This window comes from Rhodotorula toruloides, assembly GCF_000320785.1.
Source record: "Rhodotorula toruloides NP11 unplaced genomic scaffold Scaffold15, whole genome shotgun sequence".
In the NCBI taxonomy this organism is placed as follows: Eukaryota; Fungi; Basidiomycota; class Microbotryomycetes; order Sporidiobolales; family Sporidiobolaceae; genus Rhodotorula; species Rhodotorula toruloides.
Window position 1 is genome coordinate 342444 of NW_015622975.1, and position 19973 is coordinate 362416.

The window sequence follows — 19973 nt, forward strand, 5'->3', positions numbered from 1 at the left end:
TGCGAGCGGGTGCGGAGCGTGGAAAGCAAGATCGCAGCCAGACCAGCACGAGTAGGAATCCAGAACCGCTCGGCCTTGCAACACAGAAGAAAGAACCGTTTTCTACGAGGCGAGTAATGCTTAGAAGGGCTGCGAGCGTAAGCGAGCGTCAGTATGTTACGCGGGGCGGGAGAGGCGGCAAAGGGACTGACCTTGTCCGAGTCGGGGGTCTTGTCCTCTGCAGTGAAGAAATGGAGGATCAGTATGATTGTGTTGAGCGTCGGAGACAGTGGGACGAACCGTAGTAGTTGGCGACCTGTCAATAAGAGGATGCGAGCAAATCGAGGCAGTCAGCATCCCATGCCCCTCGCAGAAGCCAGCAGCCTGCAGCGAGGGGAGGCTGCGCTCAAGCCACTGCCTAGCTAGCGGAAGCGCATGCTCACCACAGGGATCTTCTTAAGAACGCTGGAAGGGCAAGTCAATCAGTACTCCTCCTCGTATTCCAGTAAAGACGGTGGGGACTCACTCGGTCTGGAAGAGAGGGATGGAGGAACCGGCAAGGAAGAGGACACCGGCACCAGCGAAACCCCACAGCGCGAGGTTGGGCACGAGCCGGCTAACGAAGGCAGGGGTGAAGCCGAGGACGGCACGGCCGGGCTTGAGGACCTGAACACGGGGCCTGCGGGAGTACGAAGGAAAGGTCAGCGCGCCTGTCGTACCGTCGCAAGCTCGTGTCCGGGTAGTCGAGGAGGGGATGAGGCGGGAGGCGATGGTGATGGGGGAAGTCCACAGTAGCGCCCTCCGATCCAGTTCTTGCGCTCCGTACGAAGACTGAACTCCCTCAAAAGCTCAGATATGCCCGGAGCTGGCCCTCTGGTCCCCTTCCTTGCCGTGTATGGCCCCAGAGGATGGTTGCGGAACCAGGCGGACGAGCGACGTCGGGACAAGCGGGCGGCTGGCTGGGCGGGTATCGTGCGGCGCTATAGAGCTTGACTGTAAGCTCACTGGGCCATTTTTGAGCGTCTGAGCGGGGGTGAGCGGTTGTTGGCGGCGTCAGGAGCGATGCGAGCGCGACTTCGCCTGTCGAGCGGCGACCACACCCTGCTCCTCGCGCTACTGACTTGTTGTACCGCTAGACTTCTCGATCACCTGCTGCTGCTAGCGCTCGTGCGATCCCACGCTTCCGCCGCTCTCTGCGATGCCTCCGTCGACCAACTCGACCTCCTCAGCGAAAGACGCCTCTCCTTCGCCCGAATCGACCAAGCGCTCGGCAAAGACAACTGCAGGTGCTCCCGCGCGGTCGAAGAAGCGGGCGCGGCTGACAGTCGGCGATGACGAGACCGCCCAGGTCACTTCTCTCGAGAATCGGTACCGTCTGCCCCTCGCAGACGCCGAGGCCTTCTACGTGCCCGACTTTGTCGACGAGGCGACTGCTCAAGAGTGGCACGACGAGCTGCTGAAGCTGGAGGAGTGTGAGCTGGTCTCGCCATGGTCTCAAAACCCTCTCGCTCCTCGCTGAATCTACCTTCTGCTTCGCTCCGTCTTTCCTCGCTGGCAGGGTACCGCCCTACGCTCAAAGTTTACGGCAAGAATGTCACGCAGTCCCGCAAGATCGCGGGTGCGTCGTCTCGGCGCTTACTCTCGCCTGAGATGCTGCTTGCTCACATCCCTTTCCTCGTCCTCAGCCTTCTCCACGGACCCCGAGCTGGAAGTCAAGTACTCTGGTCACCCCGTCGACATGCACCAAGACTACCCGCCGCTCCTGCGCAAGATCCAGGACATGGTGGAGGAAAAGCTGGGCGTCAAGTTCAATCATGCCTTCCTCAACCTCTACGAGGACGGCAAGATCTACATCGGCAACCACCGCGACAACCGAGAGAATAGGTGTGTCCGATCTCCCGCAGCTCAGGGTTTCGCCGCTGACACCGCTGCAGGGTCATCGCCTCGCTCTCGCTGGGCGCACCTCGCACCTTTGTCCTCACGCACGACTCGCCTCCGCCTAAGACTGCTGAGCGAGCATCGGACGACAAATCAGCAAGCTCGCCACCGGCCACTACTTCCCTGCTTTATTCGCATCGCCTTACCCTCGCACCCGGCTCGCTTGTGATCATGCAAGGCGCGACTCAGCAGCGGTGGAAGCATGCGATACCGAAGGAGCCGAAGGTCAAGGACAGCAGAATCAGCATCACCTTTCGCCAACTGGTCTTCTGAGCGGTCTTAGGGGGAAGGATGAGGAGGAGGACGTTCCGAAGCTGAGGAGGTGGGGGAGTGGGACTTCGTTACGAGGGTGTGCTCCGTCCACTCGCACCTCAACAGCTTACAGTGCGAGCCTACGCTTCCGCCAGTCGCGATGGCCTCCCGGCCGGTCACAGCACTCGTTACCGGTCCGTTCCCCTTCTACCGCTGTGCCTCCTTAGCGCGCTCTGCATGCTGACAGCGTTTTGACAGGCGGCGCATCCGGTATCGGTCTCGGCATAGTACGCACCCTCCTCGCCTCGACCTCTCCCCCCTACAACATCCTCATCGTCGACCGCTCCTCCGCCTCTTTCCCCTCGGTCCTCTCGACTCTCTCGTCCGACTTTGGCGATGCGCGGGTACGGACTTGCGTCGAATGCGTTGCGGCGGATGTGACGAGGTACGAGGAGCTGAGGGATGCGTTCGAGAAGGCGAGAAGGAAGAGGGAGGGGTGGTCGGGACGAGTAGACGTCGTCTGTGCGATTGCAGGCATCTCGCAGGTGCGCTCGCGTATTTCAAGCTCGTAGGATGGCTTGCTGACGGCTTACGTGTGGCCGCAGGTCTTCACCGATCCTGAGGGCAAAGACCCGTTCCTCCGCAGCGCGAAGCTGGACGAGGACGGTCTCGCAGTCCCACCCAACCTCGCCGTTATCAACGTGAACCTGATCGGCGTCCTCAACACCGTCCATCTCGCTATCTGTGAGTCCTTCGCGCGACCAGCTTCTTTGCGCTGTCCCCTTCATTCCTCTCCTTCACGAGCCGCGGCGCTGAAACAACGTCGCTGACGCCCACCTCGACGCATCCAGCTCACTTCCGCTCACAAGATCCGGACGCACACGTTTGGCGCGGTCGGGTCGTCTGCGCGGGCTCGACTGCTAGCTTGTACCCCTTTCCGAACGAGAGTTTGTACGGCGCGGCTAAGCACGGTGCGTTGCCCTTCAATCGGCGGATCGATCGTCTAAGGGCTTCGCGGCGACGTCGACGGACCGGCACGCTCGTTCGGAGCGGACAAACTGCGATGAGCAGGACGGGCGCAGTTGTCGACGGCGACTACGGCGACTGACGTCCTCTTTGGCAGGCGTACTTGGCGTCGTCCGCTCGCTCGCGCCGACTTTACAACCGGAAGGCATCTCGATCAACGCTATCGCTCCGTCGCTCGTCGGTTCGTCGCCCTTTTCTCCCTCTTCCCGTCCCTTCCGGACTTTACCGTGCCTCCACCGAAGACTCTCACCCTTGACGGAACACTGAAGCGCACGAGTCACCCTGCAGAGACCGGCATCGGCAACCCTGAAGCTTTCGCCGCCTTGCGAGAGACGAACTGCCTCACGCCGATGGAGACGGTGACCAAGGCCGTGCAGGTTCTCATCGAGCCGGAAGGACGTTTGACGGGTGGGTTGCGACTCTTGCTCCGAGTGTGTCACGGGCCCGGCCATGCTGACAAGCGTTCTTGCGTCGCGCAGGCCAAGTCCTCGAATGCTGCCTGTCGTCCATCCTCCTCCGCTTGCCGCCACGCCTGCCGAACCACGACGAGGCGCGCTGTATGGAGATGATCTGGCCGTGGAAGGATGTCGAGCGAAGCGTGTATGGCTGGAGAAGCGAGGAGGGGGAGAGGTGGTTGCGGGAGAGGGGTGTTGAGGTGGTGAAGGAATAGCCTTCGCTCGACGAGCAGAGTGCAGCGCGCAGTGCTAGAGGCGCATAGGAACCAGATCATTTTTACGCGAGCGACAGAGGCGAGCAAAGCGCCAAAGGGCTTCAGTCGGGTAATCTTGACAAGGCGGCACTGTCCAGAATCAAAGGTGATGCGAGTGGTCATTCCTGCTAGAAGTACATACACGCTGGTCCCATCCTCTGTCCGCCGTCCGCCGTGCCCGTCCCCCATGACCTCGATGCGTGCGTTAAAGGCCAATTCGCTTGCTCCTCACGCCCGTCCGTGCCAGTCCGACTGTCCCGCACAGCTCCCCTCCCACCTCAGTGCGATAAGTACTTCCTGCCCTTGGAGAACCTCCGTCGAAGAACGTTGCGTCCAGCCTTGGTCCTCAGACGCTTGAAGAACCCGTGCTTCCTCTTGCGCTTGAGCGTGCTCGGCTGGTACTCTTGTCCGTAGGTTGCGAATCGTTTTTGCTGGGGCGCAGCGGCGGCAGGTCGCGAGGCGAGGAGCGAGAGGATCGGGGATGATGAGGATGCGGTCAAGGGAGACGGGGCGGAGAAGGGCGAGAGAGAGGGTCGCAGTGGGGAGAGGAAGCTCGGTGCACTGGACGGACGGAACAGGATGCTCGGCTGGGCTGCTCGTGGTGCGCACGCGAGTGTCGTGCGGATCGCAAACGAGTTGGAGATGGGCTTGGGCGCGGGAGAGGGGACGGCGCGCAGGGAGCGTGCGATGCGGGGCATGGTGCGAGAGGTTGTTCTGACGCCGGCTGGTGTCCTTGGCGAGTCGTTGAAGTGTGCGAGGTCGCTGGACGAGGAGGAGGAAAGTCAGGGGGAGAACAAATCCTCTGCTTGCTCGTTCGCTTTTCTGCGTAGAAACAGACAATGAAGACTATAGCACACTGAATACGGCCCGAGAGGCAAGGAAAGTCAAGCGGAAGCGTCGGTTGCTCTCCTCCTCGACGACGGCGAGTGCAAAGCGAGTAGGTATGGCAACGACAAGCGACTAACGGCACAGAATAGATGCGAGTAGAAAGAAGCTGATCACTCCTGCGAGACCCAGGCAGGCGAGTTCCACGGCGAGTCGCCCGTCCTGTTGTTGTATGGCCTCGACGGACGAACGTACGGGACGATGTCGTCCCACGACGAGCCGGGTTCGAGGAAGTCGACAATGTCCTCGCCGCGGATGACGACGCCGAGCTCAAAGTTGCTGCACCTGATGCGGACGTCGCCTGCGCCGGACTTGAGGCGAGAGACTTCGCCGAGCGCCGCCTTCGACAGGTTGTGCGATCCGAGGTAGACCATGAGCGGTGGCGCCGACGGGTTCTTGTTTCGAGAGTCTTTCCACTGGTAGAACTTCATGTGGAAGAGGCGTCCCGGGTCCTTCGAGGCGTAGTCGAAGAACATCGAGCGGACCTCGTCAGGCGTCTTGGGCCACTCCTTGTTGTTCAGACAGCAGCCGATGTTCGAAGCGGCCTGCAGAGGGAGGGCGTCAGCTGAGCGAACCACCAAAAACGCTGTCAGCGAGCTCACCGTGATGACATCGGGCGAGCAGGCTGCGACGGTCGCCTTCGTCGGGAAGACGATCGACCACTCCGGGAGGTTGCTGAGGGCGACGGGCGGCTCGGGAACGCCGGGCTTGGTCACGGAGACAGCCCTCGAGAGGTCGCGGCCGCGAAGGAGCTTGTCGGTCTGGTCGATCCACTCTGGTGGAAGCGAGCTGACCGAGCCGGCGCAGAACTCCATAGCGATGTCGGGCTTGACGCTCTTGGGGATGATCTGGCGGGCGAGCTCGTTGAGGCGAAGCATGCCGTACGAGCTTTCGCCGTCGGTCGCGCGCTTCGTGCCGGGAACGGAGGCGACGAGGTGGACGCGCCCTTCGGCCGAGCGGAAGTCGTACTTGTCGCGGACGCGCGAGATGACCTCCTCGGGCCAGTCGAGGTCGAGCATGTGCGCAAGGAGGTCGTGCTCGAAGGTAGTCTTGGCCTTGCGCTTCTTGCCGGGCGGAATCTCGGGGAAGGCGTGGATGTACCAGTGCTGCACACGGGCGGAAGTCAGCGAGCGTAGAGGCAGGCTGAAGCAAGCACACGCACGTTGTCCGAGAGATCCATGTCGATCTGCATCGTGTTGCACGACGTGATGACGAGGAGGAGGAAGCCCGGGTAGAAGAGAAGGAAGAACTTGGAGTGCGCGCATCCGCTCGCCCATGGATACAGCGGCCTGAGTCCTGGAGGGCCGAACTGCCTGTGAAGCTCGCGGACGACGGGGACAGCTTGAGCGTGTTGCGCCTTGGTCAACTTCGTGCGCTTGTCGAGGTTGATGTCGGGAAGCAGACCCTGCTGCGCCGCGAAATGGAACATGGGGTCGGACTCGATGGGACGGGAGTCGTAGATCTGCGGCGAGAATCGCAGGTCAGCAAATTAGCGAGTGTGAAGTCGGAGAGGCAGACGCACCGGGACGCCTCGCAGGCTGTGCGGTCCCTGGAGGGGCAGGTGCGCCGCAAGGAAGTCGTCCTCGACGATGAACGAGTGGCTCGCGAAGGCTTCGAGCGCTTCCGGTTTGACAACATCGCTGAGAGAGACGACATTGGTCGAAGTCGCGCGACCAGGCGTACGGGTCAAGCGCAAGGCGCCACGGCGGTACATCTCGAGTCCTTCATCCCACCTCTTCACCTTGGGAATCCCGCTCTTGGGCTGCGAAGGGTCGGAGGCGGATCCCGATGAGAGGCGATGGCGCTTGGCGGGAAGAGCGGTGATCTCGTCGCGGGCGCGCTTGTGCTGCGTCAAGCCGTCAAAAGACTTCCTGTGGGGACCGTACAGGCTGCGCGCGTCTTGCAGCGAGCGGTAGATGGCGTCCTGAAGCGCGGAAGTCTCGTGCGGATGGCGGGGGATGATGTCGACGAGGGAAGCCATGGGGGCGCGTGCGACACGGCCGTGTGCAGCCAGAGAGCGTGTCAGAGTCTGTCCAGCGCCAGCAGCAGGGTCTCAGGCGGGTGTATCGGGATGACAGCGAGTTGTCAAGAGGAGACGAGGTTGACATCCGGAAACGAGAGAGTGGCTCGCCTGCACAGAGCTTCTATGGCTTCGATGACACTGCTTGTAGTCTACTCTATATGTCTATGTCTCTTCCCGCGTCAGCCAGTCCGCCTGATCCGCCAGAGTCGGGAGTTTTGCGAGAGCCTGTGTCGGAATCGCCATCCCGGCCTTGCTGAGGCGGACGGCGAGGCGCATAGTCGCGATCTGCAGCAGGGAGCAACAGTCAATCGAGTTCCCTCGTGCGCAGAGAGCGAGAGGAGGCGCACCGAGTCGCCGCCGAAAGACGCGAACGAGTCGTGCGGACCGATGTCGGCCTCCGGGACCCTCAGCACCGACGCCCACTCCTTCGCGAGTCGCTGGACGGTAGCTAAGAGAGCAGGGTCGAGCGCCCTGGTCGAGCCATTGACGCCGCTTGGCGGGCCTGTCGAACCATTCGCCTGCTTCGACAATGGCCGAGGCGGCGCCACTCCTTCGCCCAGTTTGACCTGGCCAAGCTTGGTGCAGGGCGCTGTCGTCAAGTAGTCGAGAACACTCGCAACCGACTTGAGCACGTTGTCGACCTCGCTCTTCTCGATGATCCGCTCGTCGAAGAAGCATGCCAGCTCGAGCTTGTCCTTGTTATGCATGTCGGGCGTGATCTCGAACGAGAGCGTGTAGTTGGTCGGCATGTGGATGCGCTCGGGTGGTTGGCGGACGGGCCAAGGCGCAGCGGTCTCGACGGCGGGATCTCGCTCGGCGAGGGATTGGAAGGTGACGAGGATGTCGAAGAGGTCTGCGCGACCGGGTAGGTCGCAGAAGCGGGCGAGTTGCGACAGGGTGACGTGCTGGTGAATTCGGGCGCGACGGTCTGCCTCGGCTTCGGTCTTGGCGAGGGACAGAAGGGAGGAGTTGGGATCGAAGCGGATTCGGGAGGGGAGGACGGAGACGCAAGGACCGATGATCTCGTCGGCATCGACGACATCGATGTCGCGGCCAGAGCGGACGATGCCGACGTTGACGTCGGATGAGCCTGTATGGTGGTGAAGGGCGACGAGGATGGCCAGTCGACTTGCGATTGCCGGCGTGATGCCGCTGCGCTGAGAGAGGGCGTCAAGCTCGCCTGACCAGTGCTGAATCGCAGCGCCGGTGGTTGCCAAGATCTCGCCGTGAAGCGGGTCTTGCGAAGGCCAGCCGAGCGGTTTCGCGCCGTCAAGGTAAGACCGCCAGAAGTCGATCGTGTCCTGCGGCGGTGTCGTCTCGCTGAGCCACCATGACGCGACGGCGCCGAAGGAAGGTCGATCTGGAACAGGGATATCGAAGCAGAGGTTGCGGAGGTCGAGGGTAAGAAGCTCAAGGGTCCAGCCGTCACTGTATGCCCGGGAGTCAGCGAATGCTAAGACATATAATGAGCCTGGGCGTACCTCATTGCATGATGCATGCTCCAGGCGAGCTTCCGAGTTCCGTCAGGCAAGCTGAACAGGGCGAACGAGAGCGACAGCCGGCCCCATTCGAACGAGTGCGCCTGTCGGTCTTGTCGCAGCCAGCTCTGCGTAAAGCAGGGAGAGTCAGCAAAGATGCGAGTCTGCGAGTCGATGGAGGCTGCGCACCGAAACGACGGCGTCCAGCTCCTTCGCATCGCCGACCTGAATCTCCTCGATTCGGCTCCGTTGCTTCACCTCCTCGTCCTCCGGCTTCAGCACAAGAGACATTGTTCGCCCGAGCGTGTCGCTGACGAAAAAGACGCCACGAAGCACGTCATGCCGTCGAACGAGCTCGTCAATGCCGTGCTGAAGTCGCTCGAGAGGGAGCTCGATTTCGCTCACGCCGACGGCATAGACGGCCTGTGCATAGTAATGACCGCATGGCGAATCGAAGGATGGTGCGAGGAGGGCGTCTTGGGCTGGCGCGGTCGGGTAAACGTCGGAGATGCGGCTGAGAGGGAGAGAGGCCGACTCGAGCTCGGCGAAGAGAGCCTCCTTCTGGTCCTCCGGGACGAGCGAAAACGGTCGGTACGCGTGCCGGAAAAGGCGACCGTTGGTCTTGGCACCAGCCCCGCCCTTGCGCTCGAGGACGGTAGCACAGTCTGCGAGAGTCGCAGCCTCGACAAGGTCGCGAAAGGCTACACCAGGGTAGCCCTCGCTTCGCATGACGCTGACGAGCTTCATGAACCGGATCGAGTCGCCTCCGAGCTTCATGAACGCGTCTTCATCGGCAATGTTGGCGCCAACGGGGTCGTCCTTCAATCGCAAAACCTTCGCCCAAGCTCGTCGTGCGGCGTCAAAGTGAGGCAGACGAGTGTAGTGTCGCGCCTCTTCCGGCCCGTCAGCCTGCGCATCGCCGTTCGCTCCGTTCGCTCGTCGATTTCGCGCAGCGCCCTGCCAGTCCCAGTCCTCCGCCAGCCCTCGCAGCGTTTTGCGATCCGCCTTGCCCATCCCCTGCGTCGGAATACGGTTCACCGCGAGCCAATACCGCGGGACCATGTAGGTCGGCAACTTCTCGCCGAGTCGAGACTTGAGCGACTCGCAAAGGGTGGAGAAGCGAGGAGAGGTGGAGAGAGGGAGGACGGAGACGGATCCTGCGGAGTGCGAGTGGTGCCGTTCGCGCTGAGTGGCGGGAGAAGCGGTACCGTCGGATACGAAAGAGGGCGAAAGCTCGAGGAAGGCGACGAGGGCGGTGCCGATGCCGGGCGCGTCGACCTTGTCGACGATACCGCGCACGATGGCTGGGTCGGCCCTCGAGGAAAGGTTCTCCTCGATCTCGCCGACTTCGATGCGAAGACCGTTGACCTTGACCTGCCCGTCCTTCCTTCCCAGACACTCAATCCAGCCCTCCTTCTCCCCTTCTTCCTCCCAATCCGCAACGACCCACCTCCCCAAGTCTCCAGTCCTGTACAGTCTCTCCCCCTTCTCCCCGATCCCTTCGTTGCCATTCAACCCGATAAACACGCCCCTGTTCAGCTCTTGCCGGACATATCCACGCGTGACTTGCGGACCGAGGACGCAGATCTCGCCGATGCAGCCGAGAGGGAGGGGCGCGAGGGCGTCGGGCGAGTGGGAGGGGAGGATGTGGACGCGGGTATTGCCTGTTGGTTTGCCGATGGGGAGGGAGAATGGCGCAGGCGGGGACGGCGCGAGAGATTGGTTCGAAATGACGCCGACAGTGGTCTCGCTGCAAGCACAAGGTCAGATCAGCAGGACTCGAGAAGGCGGGTCGAGAAGCTGAACGCATGTCGGCCCATAGTCGATGCAAACCCGCACGCCGCGCTCCCTCCACTTCTCCCGAACACTCTTATCAACCTTCTCTCCACCAGTATTGACCTGCTTGATCCGGAACCCAGCTCTCCGCCACGCGTCCGCGATGCTCTCGCCTTTCCGAGGCTGGGCTTCTTCGTGCTCAAAGAGGAGCGCGGCGATGGTTGGTGTGAGGTCGACGAGGGTGCAGTCGAGTGTGAGGATCGTATCGGCGAGGGAAGAGAAGAGTGAAGCTGGGGTGGTGATGCAGATTGTCGAGCCGTGCTGCGCGGGTCAAATCCGTCAGGAATCATTCACCACAAGCGACGGAGCGAGCGTACAGCAAGCGTGTCCCAGATGTTCATGACGCTTACGTCGAACGAATAGCTTGGGAACTGTAGCACTCGCTCGCCCCGCGCTCGGCCAAAAACGCCACGGTAGTTCCTGCGAACAAGCTTCTGCGTTAGCAGGCCCTCGACCGATTTCGAGGCGCGAGCTTCCAATGCGGGAGGCTCGCGAGATTGAACGAACGCTGCCCACTCACCTCAGGAACGCCGCGACGTTCCGATGCTCGACCATGATTCCCTTCGGCTTGCCCGTTGTCCCGCTCGTGTAGATCACATACGCCAACCCGTCCTCCTTAAGCGTCGGAAGGCCACCGACGCCCGAGAGATCAGGAATCGGGAAGCGAGAAACGAGGTCCGTTGTCGAGGTGGACGAGCAGGTTGCGAGGAAGTCGAGGAGGGGAGCGAGGACGGCCTGCGGGTCGATGACGGAGGAGAACGCCTTCTTCCCTTCCTCGTGTGTCCAGCTTTCCCACCTGTCCTTCTCCTCATCAGCACTCTGCACAACCGCCGTACTCGCCAACATCCCCTTCTCTGCCAACTCCTCGCAAATCCCTCGCTTCCTGCCCTCCGGAAAGGACGGCTCGAGCGCGAGGTATCCGAAGCCGACGAGCGAGGCGGCGAGGAGCGAGATGATCATTGCGGGTGACTTGTCGACCACAACTGGGAGGACGTGCTGGCCGTCGAGCTTTGAGCGGGCTGATGCGTCGTCGAGAGAGAGGAGAATATGGGAGGCGAGGAAGCGTGCGAGGTAGGCGAGCTGCGAGAAAGAGAGGACGAGCGAGTCGTGTCGAGGAGAAGTCACGTCGGAGATGAAGTGCAGGGCGGGGTCGTCGGGGAATTGCTCCGCCGCATGGAGGAAGAAGTCGGGCAAGGTCTTGGCGGAAGGAGGGTAAGCTTCGGGTTCGTGGATCGTCGTGGGACAGGTGCAGTATTGTTCGAGAGTGGCGAGTTCATCGGAAGGAGCGAGGGAGATGGCTGAGATGCGGGTTGAGCGGGAAGCTTGGAGGATGGCGCGGGTCCCGGTGAGGATGTGCGACAGAAGCCAACGAGCTTCGAGTTCGGGAATGAGGGAGGAGTCGAAGGAGAGGGTTGCGGAGGGGTTCGTCGAGGCGGAAACGTCGACGACGAGGTGAAGGGGCGTCGCTGCGGCGCCTTGGTCGTCTGCACCAACTCCGCCCTCTCTCAGCTCCAGTGTCAACCGCACGCCGTCCTCGTCCTGCTTCTTCGGAGTCGTCTCCTCGACGCGCTCCAGCATCCATCCGACGGTCTGATCCCGGTTCACCTCGCCCTCCACAACCTTGCCGCCTTCGACGCCGAACTCATACCGCTCTTCTCCCGCATGTGCGGCCAACGCGAGTCCAGCAGCGACCCTGAGAGCCTGTCGCAAGCCTCCATCGCGAGGGGAATCGGGGAAGGGTATGCTGATCGAACGAAGCGACGGGCTCGCTGGGTCGAAGCGGTAGTGGGTCGGCAGTCGCGGGTAGTCTGGCGGAGGCATCTCCGAGGTATGGCAGGAGCAGCGCGGGTATCAGAGCGGGCAAGTCGTCGAGGAGAGGGAAGCATCGGAATTTGGCTCGGTCGCGACGTCGACTCCGCTCGGACAAGTTGATATTGCTGAGTAGCACGCTTTACAATGGTCCCTTACCACGAGCCAGATCTTGCAGGAAGTTACTGGCGCGGAGGGCGTCGTCATGGTGAGGTGAAAGTCGAAACTGTTCCTCTTCGTCTGCCTTGCTACTTTCCGCCCAGCTGGAACGGTGCGCACGGCCCTGCAAGCAGTGGCAATGGGCCGAAGGAATACAGGCGGACTTACGCGGACTTCCGCCTTCATCAGTTTGCCCCCACCTCGAGAACGGAACAGTCCTTCCTCCTCGTCCTCTCCCATTCTCCGCTCCTTGCGCTCCTGCTGCACTCTCTACCACTCTCAGCTAGCCCGACACCGAAGTCACCCGGCCCAGCACTCGCCTGCTACTCCTGCTCACCCCCTTCGTCCTCCTCACACTCCTCAACTTCTCTCGCGACCATGGCCTACGTTGGAAAGGTCGCTATCGTCACCGGTGCGGCCAGTGGTGCGTTTGAGGATCCTGCAGTCCCACGGGACTCCCGCTGACCTGGAGACTTCGCAGGCATCGGCCTTGGAATCACGGAACACCTCCTCAAGGAGGGCGCCAAGGTCATGGTTGCGGATTTGAACGAGCAGCAGGGTCAGAAGGTCGTCGCGGACCTTGCGAAGAGGTGAGCTCGGGGCTCGCGCATGCTTTGTCGGTGGAAGACGCGTTTCTTCCCGCAAGAACTGACATTATGGATCCTCTGTCTGCACAGTCACGGTACGGACAAAGTCGCCTTCTGCTCGACGAACGTCACGGAATGGTCGTCAATCTGCAACCTCTTTGCGCACACCTACAAGACCTTCGGTCCCCGGATCGACTTTGTCGTGCGTTGCGCGTCTCGCCGCCTTCCACCCTTCAAAGGTTGCTGACCCGCTCCTCGACAGTTCGCCAACGCCGGCATCGCCCAGATGCGCGAGATGCGTTCCTCCGACCCCACGCACTTCGCAACCACCGCCCACTCCTCCCTCAACGACCTCTCCTCGCGCCCTCCTTCGCTCGCAGTCATCCGCGTTAACCTCGATGGCGTCCTTTACACTCTTCATGCAGCGCTGGCGTACTTCCGCCAGCAGGAGAAGGATCAGGATGGGTGGAGGGGAAAGTTTGTTGCCACGGGCTCGAATGCGTGAGTTGCTGCTGCGAGCGCTCAACCCACAACGGCTTCTCACGCTCTTGTCTGAACAGGTCCTTCTATCCCTTCCCGAACGACCCGCTGTACGCCGCGGCCAAGCAGGGTGTCCTGGGCACCTGCCGAGCAGTCGGTCCAAAGGTCATCGACGAGGGCATCACCGTCAAGTGCGTTACGTCGCCTTCTTCAACAGCGCACCCTGCTCGTCGAGCCTGAGAGCTGCTGTCTGCAGGAGCTAGTGTAGCGCTGACACCTTTCGTTTCGACAGCTGCTTCGGTCCCTCCGTCGTCGGTTCGTTCGCCTCTTCCTGCGCCAGCGCGTCCCTCGAGCTCCCATCTTGACAGGATCGCTTTGTCTCTTTTGCACACAACAGCCACCGGCCTCGCACCTCCCGACTTCATCGCCATGCTCGAGCGCGAACACCGCCTGACGCCCATGAAGACCGTCACGAACGCCGTCGACGTCTTCATCAACCCCAAGTCCCGGGTCACCGGTTCGTCTCCCTCTCTCCCTCTCTCCCTCACTCGACGGCGAGACTGACAAGGAGAGTACGCAGGCCAAATCATCGAAAACTGCGGACTCAAGAACGTTTTCCGCGCGATCCCGACGTACATGGACGAGGCGGCGAGGCTCAACATGAACGAGTTCCATCCCTCGGACCAGATCGACCGCGCGCTGAGCGTCGAGGGTGCTGGGCTGGAGGTTGTTGCGTAGATGGGCGGAGGATGAAGGGCTCGGTGCGGGTAGTTGCTGTCTGAGTGTCAGGTCAGTGTCCGCCCTGTTTGTATTGATCGTTGAGCGGTCGTACGTGCTGTGAGAGGGCGGACGAGCCAGTATACAGCTGCTCAGCAACTCCCGCAAGCTTGACCTTCGCAATCTGAGAAAGGCTTGCTGAACCGCTTCCTTTCGCTGACTGGCCATTCGAGACGACAAAGTGATATCCGGTACTACGTTGCGATGGTACGTCACAGGATAACCCGAAGAACGACAGAAAGCGGAAGAAGCAGTACAACTGAAAGAGAGAGGTTCGGTATCGCTTTGCTCGCCTCGAAAAGCTTAGACGGGCGCGGTGCAGCCGAAGGAAGTGGCTGCGCCTTTCTTGAGCGCCTCGCGCAGGTCGGTACCCTGTGCGGAGGAGGAAAGCGTCAGTGAGGACGTTGAGGGTGAGTGGGGGAGAACCGGCAACGCACCGAGGCCCACATGCCGAGCGCTGCCGTCGCCAATGCGGCGAGGAAGAAGAGGAAGAGTCCGAGCCTGCGGAAGAGCGACATCAGCAAACGCAAGACGAAACTAGACGCCAAACACCTCCTCCTGGCCCCTCCTTCTTCTGCAAGCCAGAAAGACTCACTTGTACAAGACGCGCTTCATGCCACCGCCGAAGATACCGCGAGACCAACGCGACATGTTCGTCCAGTTGTCGACGCGGCGAGGGGCGACGCCGGGAGTAGAAAACTCCTCGTCTCCGGCCGCGGCATCGACCGAGATCCAGTAGCCGAGGGTGAAGAGAGGTGGGAACGTGTAGGTGAACTGGAAGATGCACCTGAAGCGCATACGAGCGAGTATCAGCACCCACGCGCGAGGACAGGGGTAGAACATCCAGGTGAACCGGAGGAAAGACGCACACGGCAGCAACCAGGCCGGACAAGGTTCCCACGGATGGGATAGCGCTGCCAATGACGAATGCCGTGCCCCAGAAGAGGACGACCATGCCGGACCAGACGACTCGTCCGCGGCTCGTCATGAGAGGCGGGCCCTTGAGGAGTCCTTCGACGATGTTGATGTAGATGACCTTGAGACCGATGTTGCCGTAGAGGCCGGCAGCGATGGCGCCGGTGATGAGGGCGATGACGTTCGTGACCGTCTGCCAAGCGTAGCGCGAGACGCCCTGGTAGGCGAGCGGGAGCGTGTACTGTCCCTGCATCGCGTAGACGTAGATTCCATAGACGAGGTCTGAAGATGGAGAGCGTCAGTCGCTGTCAGACTCGCGGTGGACATAGGCAGGAAGTGAGGGTCAGCGCCAGGAGAGGGACTCACAGCAGGTGATGATGAGGGCCTGCGCGAGCGCCATACTGCGGATAAAGTCGTGCGGACGGCGCATCTCGGCCATCAACTCGGGGAAGATCATCGAACCGCCGTAAGCGAAGACTGTGGGAGCCGCAGGAGTCAGAGCAAGGCCAGGAGCGAGGGAGAGGAGGACGCACCCATGTTCATCAAGCCGTTGACCTGCGAGAAGACCGGCTGGTTGACACGAGCGACGACGACGACCGGGCCAGTACCAATGCTGTCACCGTAGGTGCTGTAGAAGTCAATCAAGTCAGTACTGGAGACCAGGCGGGACGTGGTGGAGGTGAGAGGGAACGCACGCGGCAGCCGAGGCGTAGTTGGGCGGCGAGTGCGCAATGAAGGCCATCGAGAGGATGATGATCAAGATGTTCTGCATGCGAAGCGTTAGCTTGAAGACATCAATGCATGGTCCAGGAGGGGAAGCGACGTACGAGCCAGACGGAGCTGTTGGCGAGGAGACCGAGACCCTGAAGCGAACGGATCTGGCCGACGATTATTCCGAGAATCGTCCAGATAACAACGGCGACCGAGAAGCAGATCGCAGGGCCGTTGCCGCCGGCAGCAATCTGAGCGACGCCTGTTGCGCAAAGAAAGGTCGAGGGAGGAGGAACGTCGTCAGTCACGCGCTGACTTCCGCTGCCGCAATCTAGCGGTCTGCACTCACCTTGTCCGTTACTCAAGCAGATGAGACCGACGTTGAGGACGAGCTGCGCAGGAGAAGGGCAGAGAGTCAGTCCAGCCGTTCTTCAGGTCGCGGAAGAAAGACGGATTGTAGTACGACCGCCCACTCACCTGGATCGCCTGAAGGATGGAGCAGAGGTGGCGCATCCAGCTGCCGAAGACGCGGCCGCCCAAGTCGCCGAAAGTGCGGATCGGGTAGCGAACCGAGTCCATGTGCAGGAAGAGACGGTGGAGCATGACGCCGGTGATGAAGGCGATGATGCCGAAAACGACGTAGAGGACGACGCCTGATGCCATTCCCATCGACGCGATAGCGTACGGAGCGTTGAACGGACCGAGAATGTCCTGTGAGCGAGAAGTCGGGGTGAGTACGGGTCGCGGCTTCGCAAAGAACGACACAAGACGCACGGTAGTGATCAGGTAGAAGATGGTCGCCCATCCTGCGACACGGAGGGCGCGGCGAGCGTTGACAAGCTCCAACTCGCGCTCCGACAACCCCTCAAGGTCGGCTGCAACGTCGTCGAACGTGGGCGAGTCGGTAGCCTCGCGGACGTGGACGTCATGGTCCTTCTCGCCCTTACCAATCTTGCCCTTGACGGTGTGCGCGAAGGACGCAAGGCCGCGGGAGTGGAAGTCGGCGGTGTCGTTGCGCTCGCGCTCACGCTGGCGGGCGGCCCAGTAGCGGTACTCGGCGAGCGAGATCTTGTCGCTGCCGACTGTTTCGGACGAAGCATGCGTCAGAACGGTGCCCGGCGGGAGACGAAAGACTTTTCAGCCTCGCCGGCGGAGTAGGAGAGCGTCTGGCTGGCTCCGTCTCGCTTCGCACCTTGGGGCTGGTAGAACTGGTCCATCTGCTTCTCGCTCTCGTTGGCCTCCTGTTGCGGGATGGCAACGCCTGCGAGTGCGGCGGAATCCATGGCGGCGATTAAGGACGGTGAAGGTGCGGAGACGAGCGATTGACGGAAGCGTGGTCGGGTTCAGCGGTAGAGTCGTAGTCGCCGATACGAGTTGCTGTGGCGTCGAGTCTGAGCGTGTCGCACGACGGCAGAGAGCGAGAAGGAGACGAAGGAGGAAGAGGGAGCGGCCACAGGTTCGGCTTGCAAGGGTCGAAGCAAAGGAATGCACGCGGAACACTCGAGGTGGGGCCCGAACGCGATTAGTGCATGCCCATCTTGGAGCTCGAAATAGCCTCACCGCGAGGTTGTCGAGCGCAAGCCGAAGCGGAGGAGGGGAGGTCGGCCTCGCAAAACTGGCCAACTGACACGCCTGGCAGGGCTGAAGAACATCCTCGTCGTCCGTTCCTGCGCGCCACAAATGGCCCAGCGTTCGACGACGGTTTGCCTCGTCGTGGCGGCACCGGTGGCGCATTGCGAAGGTCAAGTCCTCGAAGCGGAGGCCATCGTATCCGTCGGCAACTGCTGCAGTTCTTGCGCCATAGGCCTTTGCTGCGGCGCAATCTTCGGCGTCAAAGACTGCTCGCACCGCGCGCTCACGAAAGCCAAACGCCATCAGGCCGCCAATCGAGGACAGCGGCCCTCTCGTGTTGCATGTGGCAACTCGCCGCCGCTGCGAGGCAATCTTTGTCTCCGTCCGTATCCCCCAAGAAGCTGACGGCAGGCCGTCGACGCATCGCGCTGTCCGCTTCCCAGGCCGGCCCTTCCTCGGTCCTCTCGAGACGGACAGCCTCGTACCGCGGGGGATTCTGTGAACGAAACAGATGCGCGGGGTTGCAATGCGGATAAAGCGTGAACAGCGTCATGTACTGTCGTGGACGATGCGACCCATAACGGGTGCGCAGGGAATCCTGTCCTCCACGAGAACCGCCCCTCCTTCTCCCGTCGCCGCCGGACTCCCGCCTCCTCGAGCTCCGCGCCTCCTGCTTGACGCCTCTCACGCATCGCTGTCCGAGTCATCAAGGACAATAGTGTCCGAGTCGTCGTCGCCGTCCTTCCTCCAGCGGTCCTCAACAAGACACCCCTTCGCCTCGCCCGTCTTCTGCACCGTAAACCTCCACGTCTCGTTCCACCCCTCTCCAACACCCTGTGCCGCCTCGCTCCTACTCCTCCCTCTTCTCCCGCCCTCCCCAGTCTTGTTCTTCCTCGGATCACGCATGGCGGGAAGCGTGAGACGAGCGACGGCAGGCGGGTCGTGCGACATCTTTGAGAGGGAGGCGTGGACTGCGGCGGGCGTCCAGGACGGCGCGCGGTGGACGAAGAGGTGGTTCAGGCAGAGGTTGGGGAGCTCGAGCGCCGCGGGCGAGATGAGCGAGCCCGAGACGTGGACGAGCTTGAGGTGCGGGAGGTACTGGAACGATTCGTTCAGCGGGAAGTGCTTGTCGTCTGTAACCGCGCACGAACGATAAGCGAGACTTCGACGCTCTCGGAGAGACCGCTAAGAACGCACCTTCCGCCTTTGCGCCAAACCAGCTTCCGCCAACTCGCAGCTCAACCAAAGCCGGACACTTCTTGAGAACGTGTATGAGCCCGCGCTTCGACAGAAGCGAGCTGCGCCAGAGCGTAAACTTCTTGACGCTGCGAGCGTCGCCGAGTAATTGGATGAGGTCGTAGTTCGTGACGCTGGGTGTGGCGAAGCAATACTCAGTCAAAGTCAGCAGTCGAGGAGGGAGTCGCCTTACTTGACTTCCACAAGGACGACTTCCGTGAGCTTGAGCGAGTGCAGCGGCGGATGCGGGAGAGTCGACGAGTCGCTCGAGATGCCGCACAAGCGCAGCGTGCGCAGACTCTTGAGCGTCGAGAGGGGTTTGACGAACTGCACGTACCCAGGTTAGCTTCGCAGCCTTGCGTAGGGGAAAAGGGCGAGACGCACCTGGCTGACCGACAACATCGATGGCGAGGCGCTCGGTTTCCAGCCAATGTCCATCCCTTCCTCGCTGCCGGCTCCTGCAGCCTCGCCCTTCCCAGAAGGCGCGAGGTCCTTGTTGAATTCCTGAAGCAGGCGGAGCTGTTCAAGGGGGAGAGGGGCGCATATCAGCCTCGCTCGATTGAGGGCGGGGCATAGCGTAGACGCACGTCGATTAGTGCTTGACATAGCGAGTTCATCCAGGCGGTCGTGTCGGCGATGAGGTAGAGCGAGACGCTGAGGAGGTACCGGCAGGAACCGAGGATGCCGCAGAGCGAGTGCATCGAGTGGAACGTGAACCAGCCTGCAGATTGAGAGATGAGGAACTCATCCGCAGTAGAGGCGAAGGAAGGGAACGGGACGCACCAGGCCACGAGCTGCTCGCCTTGACCATATTCTCGATATTCGCAGTCAATCGTTTGACGCCCCGCGCCATAACCTGCCCATGCAGCGTGCGATGAATCGCATGCGCCTGTACCCTTGTATCGATATCGAGTTCGCGGTAGAGCGCCGAGCGAACCTGAACGGCGAGTTTGCGGTTGGCCAGTGCGAGTCGCGCGAGCGAGTGGCGGTCGGCCTGGCCGCCAGCTTCGGAGGGGAGTAGGACGCATGAGAGGATTTGCTGGAGGAGTTCGCGGGGGAGGTCGGTGAGGCGGTCGACGGGTTCGGGCGGCGGGAGCCAGCGAGCGTCCTTAGGCGGCGGGGTCGGCGGCTGTCCTCCTCCATCGTCGCTCCCGGAGAAGGCATCGAAGTCGCTCAACTCCTCGACTTTGACGCGCCGCTTGCCCTTCTTGCGCTTCGCCGGCCGCCGACTTGACTCCCCACTCGCATCCGCATCCTCGTCGTCCTCGTTCCGCCTCGACCGCTTCTTCCGCCCGCCCGACTTTCGCTTCTTTTTCCCATCCTTGCGAGCATCTCCGCCTGCCTGCCTCGTGCCCTGCGAGGTCGAGGCGCCGACGTTCGAAGCCAGCCGAGATGACGAGGCGGTCGTCGCAGTCTGAGCGTCTTGCGCCCTCGAAGCCGTCGCTGCTGTGTCGGACTGCGCCGAAGCCTTGCCGCGAGCACTCGAGCGAGTCTGAGGCATTCCTGCCGGCGGTGTGAGCAGAGGATGTGCGGATGAGTCGGAGTTGAGGCGTCGAGGAGGTGTGGGAGGGGCGGCGAAGGCACCTAGGGCAGTCGGGGCG

General features: G+C 61.9%; 9 protein-coding genes across 9 annotated transcripts; 3 read left to right on the forward strand and 6 right to left on the reverse strand.

Moving 5' to 3' along the window:
- Positions 1 to 120: 120 nt before the first annotated feature.
- RHTO_01875 (cytochrome b-c1 complex, subunit 10) lies at positions 121 to 992 on the reverse strand (the record flags this gene model as incomplete). Its single annotated transcript, XM_016415554.1, has 6 exons — positions 121 to 129; positions 192 to 217; positions 280 to 295; positions 423 to 444; positions 506 to 658; positions 985 to 992. 6 exons carry the CDS (start codon positions 990 to 992, stop codon positions 121 to 123), a joined length of 234 nt encoding a protein of 77 aa, XP_016272528.1.
- Positions 993 to 1177: 185 nt separating this feature from the next.
- On the forward strand, positions 1178 to 2190 carry RHTO_01876 (alpha-ketoglutarate-dependent dioxygenase alkB-like protein; the record flags this gene model as incomplete). Its single annotated transcript, XM_016415555.1, has 4 exons — positions 1178 to 1451; positions 1538 to 1597; positions 1665 to 1863; positions 1914 to 2190. The coding sequence occupies 4 exons, from the start codon at positions 1178 to 1180 to the stop codon at positions 2188 to 2190; spliced, it is 810 nt and encodes a 269-aa protein (XP_016272529.1).
- Positions 2191 to 2329: 139 nt separating this feature from the next.
- RHTO_01877 (short-chain dehydrogenase/reductase SDR family protein) lies at positions 2330 to 3865 on the forward strand (the record flags this gene model as incomplete). The annotated part of the gene is made up of 7 exons (XM_016415556.1): positions 2330 to 2363; positions 2428 to 2714; positions 2775 to 2913; positions 3021 to 3140; positions 3293 to 3376; positions 3484 to 3603; positions 3675 to 3865. 7 exons carry the CDS (start codon positions 2330 to 2332, stop codon positions 3863 to 3865), a joined length of 975 nt encoding a protein of 324 aa, XP_016272530.1.
- Positions 3866 to 4182: 317 nt separating this feature from the next.
- Positions 4183 to 4602, reverse strand: RHTO_01878 (mitochondrial large subunit ribosomal protein L34; the record flags this gene model as incomplete). The annotated part of the gene is made up of 1 exon (XM_016415557.1): positions 4183 to 4602. One exon carries the CDS (start codon positions 4600 to 4602, stop codon positions 4183 to 4185), a length of 420 nt encoding a protein of 139 aa, XP_016272531.1.
- A 300-nt stretch (positions 4603 to 4902) lies between these two features.
- RHTO_01879 (tyrosyl-DNA phosphodiesterase family protein) lies at positions 4903 to 6770 on the reverse strand (the record flags this gene model as incomplete). Its single annotated transcript, XM_016415558.1, has 4 exons — positions 4903 to 5334; positions 5392 to 5895; positions 5952 to 6251; positions 6312 to 6770. The coding sequence occupies 4 exons, from the start codon at positions 6768 to 6770 to the stop codon at positions 4903 to 4905; spliced, it is 1695 nt and encodes a 564-aa protein (XP_016272532.1).
- Positions 6771 to 6974: 204 nt separating this feature from the next.
- Positions 6975 to 11947, reverse strand: RHTO_01880 (nonribosomal peptide synthase; the record flags this gene model as incomplete). Its single annotated transcript, XM_016415559.1, has 7 exons — positions 6975 to 7097; positions 7160 to 8240; positions 8294 to 8418; positions 8480 to 10036; positions 10130 to 10387; positions 10444 to 10546; positions 10647 to 11947. 7 exons carry the CDS (start codon positions 11945 to 11947, stop codon positions 6975 to 6977), a joined length of 4548 nt encoding a protein of 1515 aa, XP_016272533.1.
- Positions 11948 to 12472: 525 nt separating this feature from the next.
- Positions 12473 to 13899, forward strand: RHTO_01881 (short-chain dehydrogenase/reductase SDR family protein; the record flags this gene model as incomplete). Its single annotated transcript, XM_016415560.1, has 8 exons — positions 12473 to 12518; positions 12576 to 12684; positions 12772 to 12883; positions 12944 to 13182; positions 13242 to 13352; positions 13454 to 13476; positions 13559 to 13678; positions 13742 to 13899. 8 exons carry the CDS (start codon positions 12473 to 12475, stop codon positions 13897 to 13899), a joined length of 918 nt encoding a protein of 305 aa, XP_016272534.1.
- Positions 13900 to 14241: 342 nt separating this feature from the next.
- RHTO_01882 (amino acid transporter) lies at positions 14242 to 16847 on the reverse strand (the record flags this gene model as incomplete). Its single annotated transcript, XM_016415561.1, has 12 exons — positions 14242 to 14310; positions 14376 to 14439; positions 14534 to 14725; positions 14808 to 15135; positions 15220 to 15330; positions 15387 to 15481; positions 15549 to 15619; positions 15681 to 15826; positions 15914 to 15956; positions 16042 to 16275; positions 16339 to 16646; positions 16757 to 16847. 12 exons carry the CDS (start codon positions 16845 to 16847, stop codon positions 14242 to 14244), a joined length of 1752 nt encoding a protein of 583 aa, XP_016272535.1.
- Positions 16848 to 17820: 973 nt separating this feature from the next.
- Positions 17821 to 19873, reverse strand: RHTO_01883 (uncharacterized protein; the record flags this gene model as incomplete). Its single annotated transcript, XM_016415562.1, has 6 exons — positions 17821 to 18269; positions 18334 to 18506; positions 18566 to 18699; positions 18757 to 18891; positions 18960 to 19093; positions 19156 to 19873. The coding sequence occupies 6 exons, from the start codon at positions 19871 to 19873 to the stop codon at positions 17821 to 17823; spliced, it is 1743 nt and encodes a 580-aa protein (XP_016272536.1).
- Between the last annotated feature and the right edge of the window lie 100 nt (positions 19874 to 19973).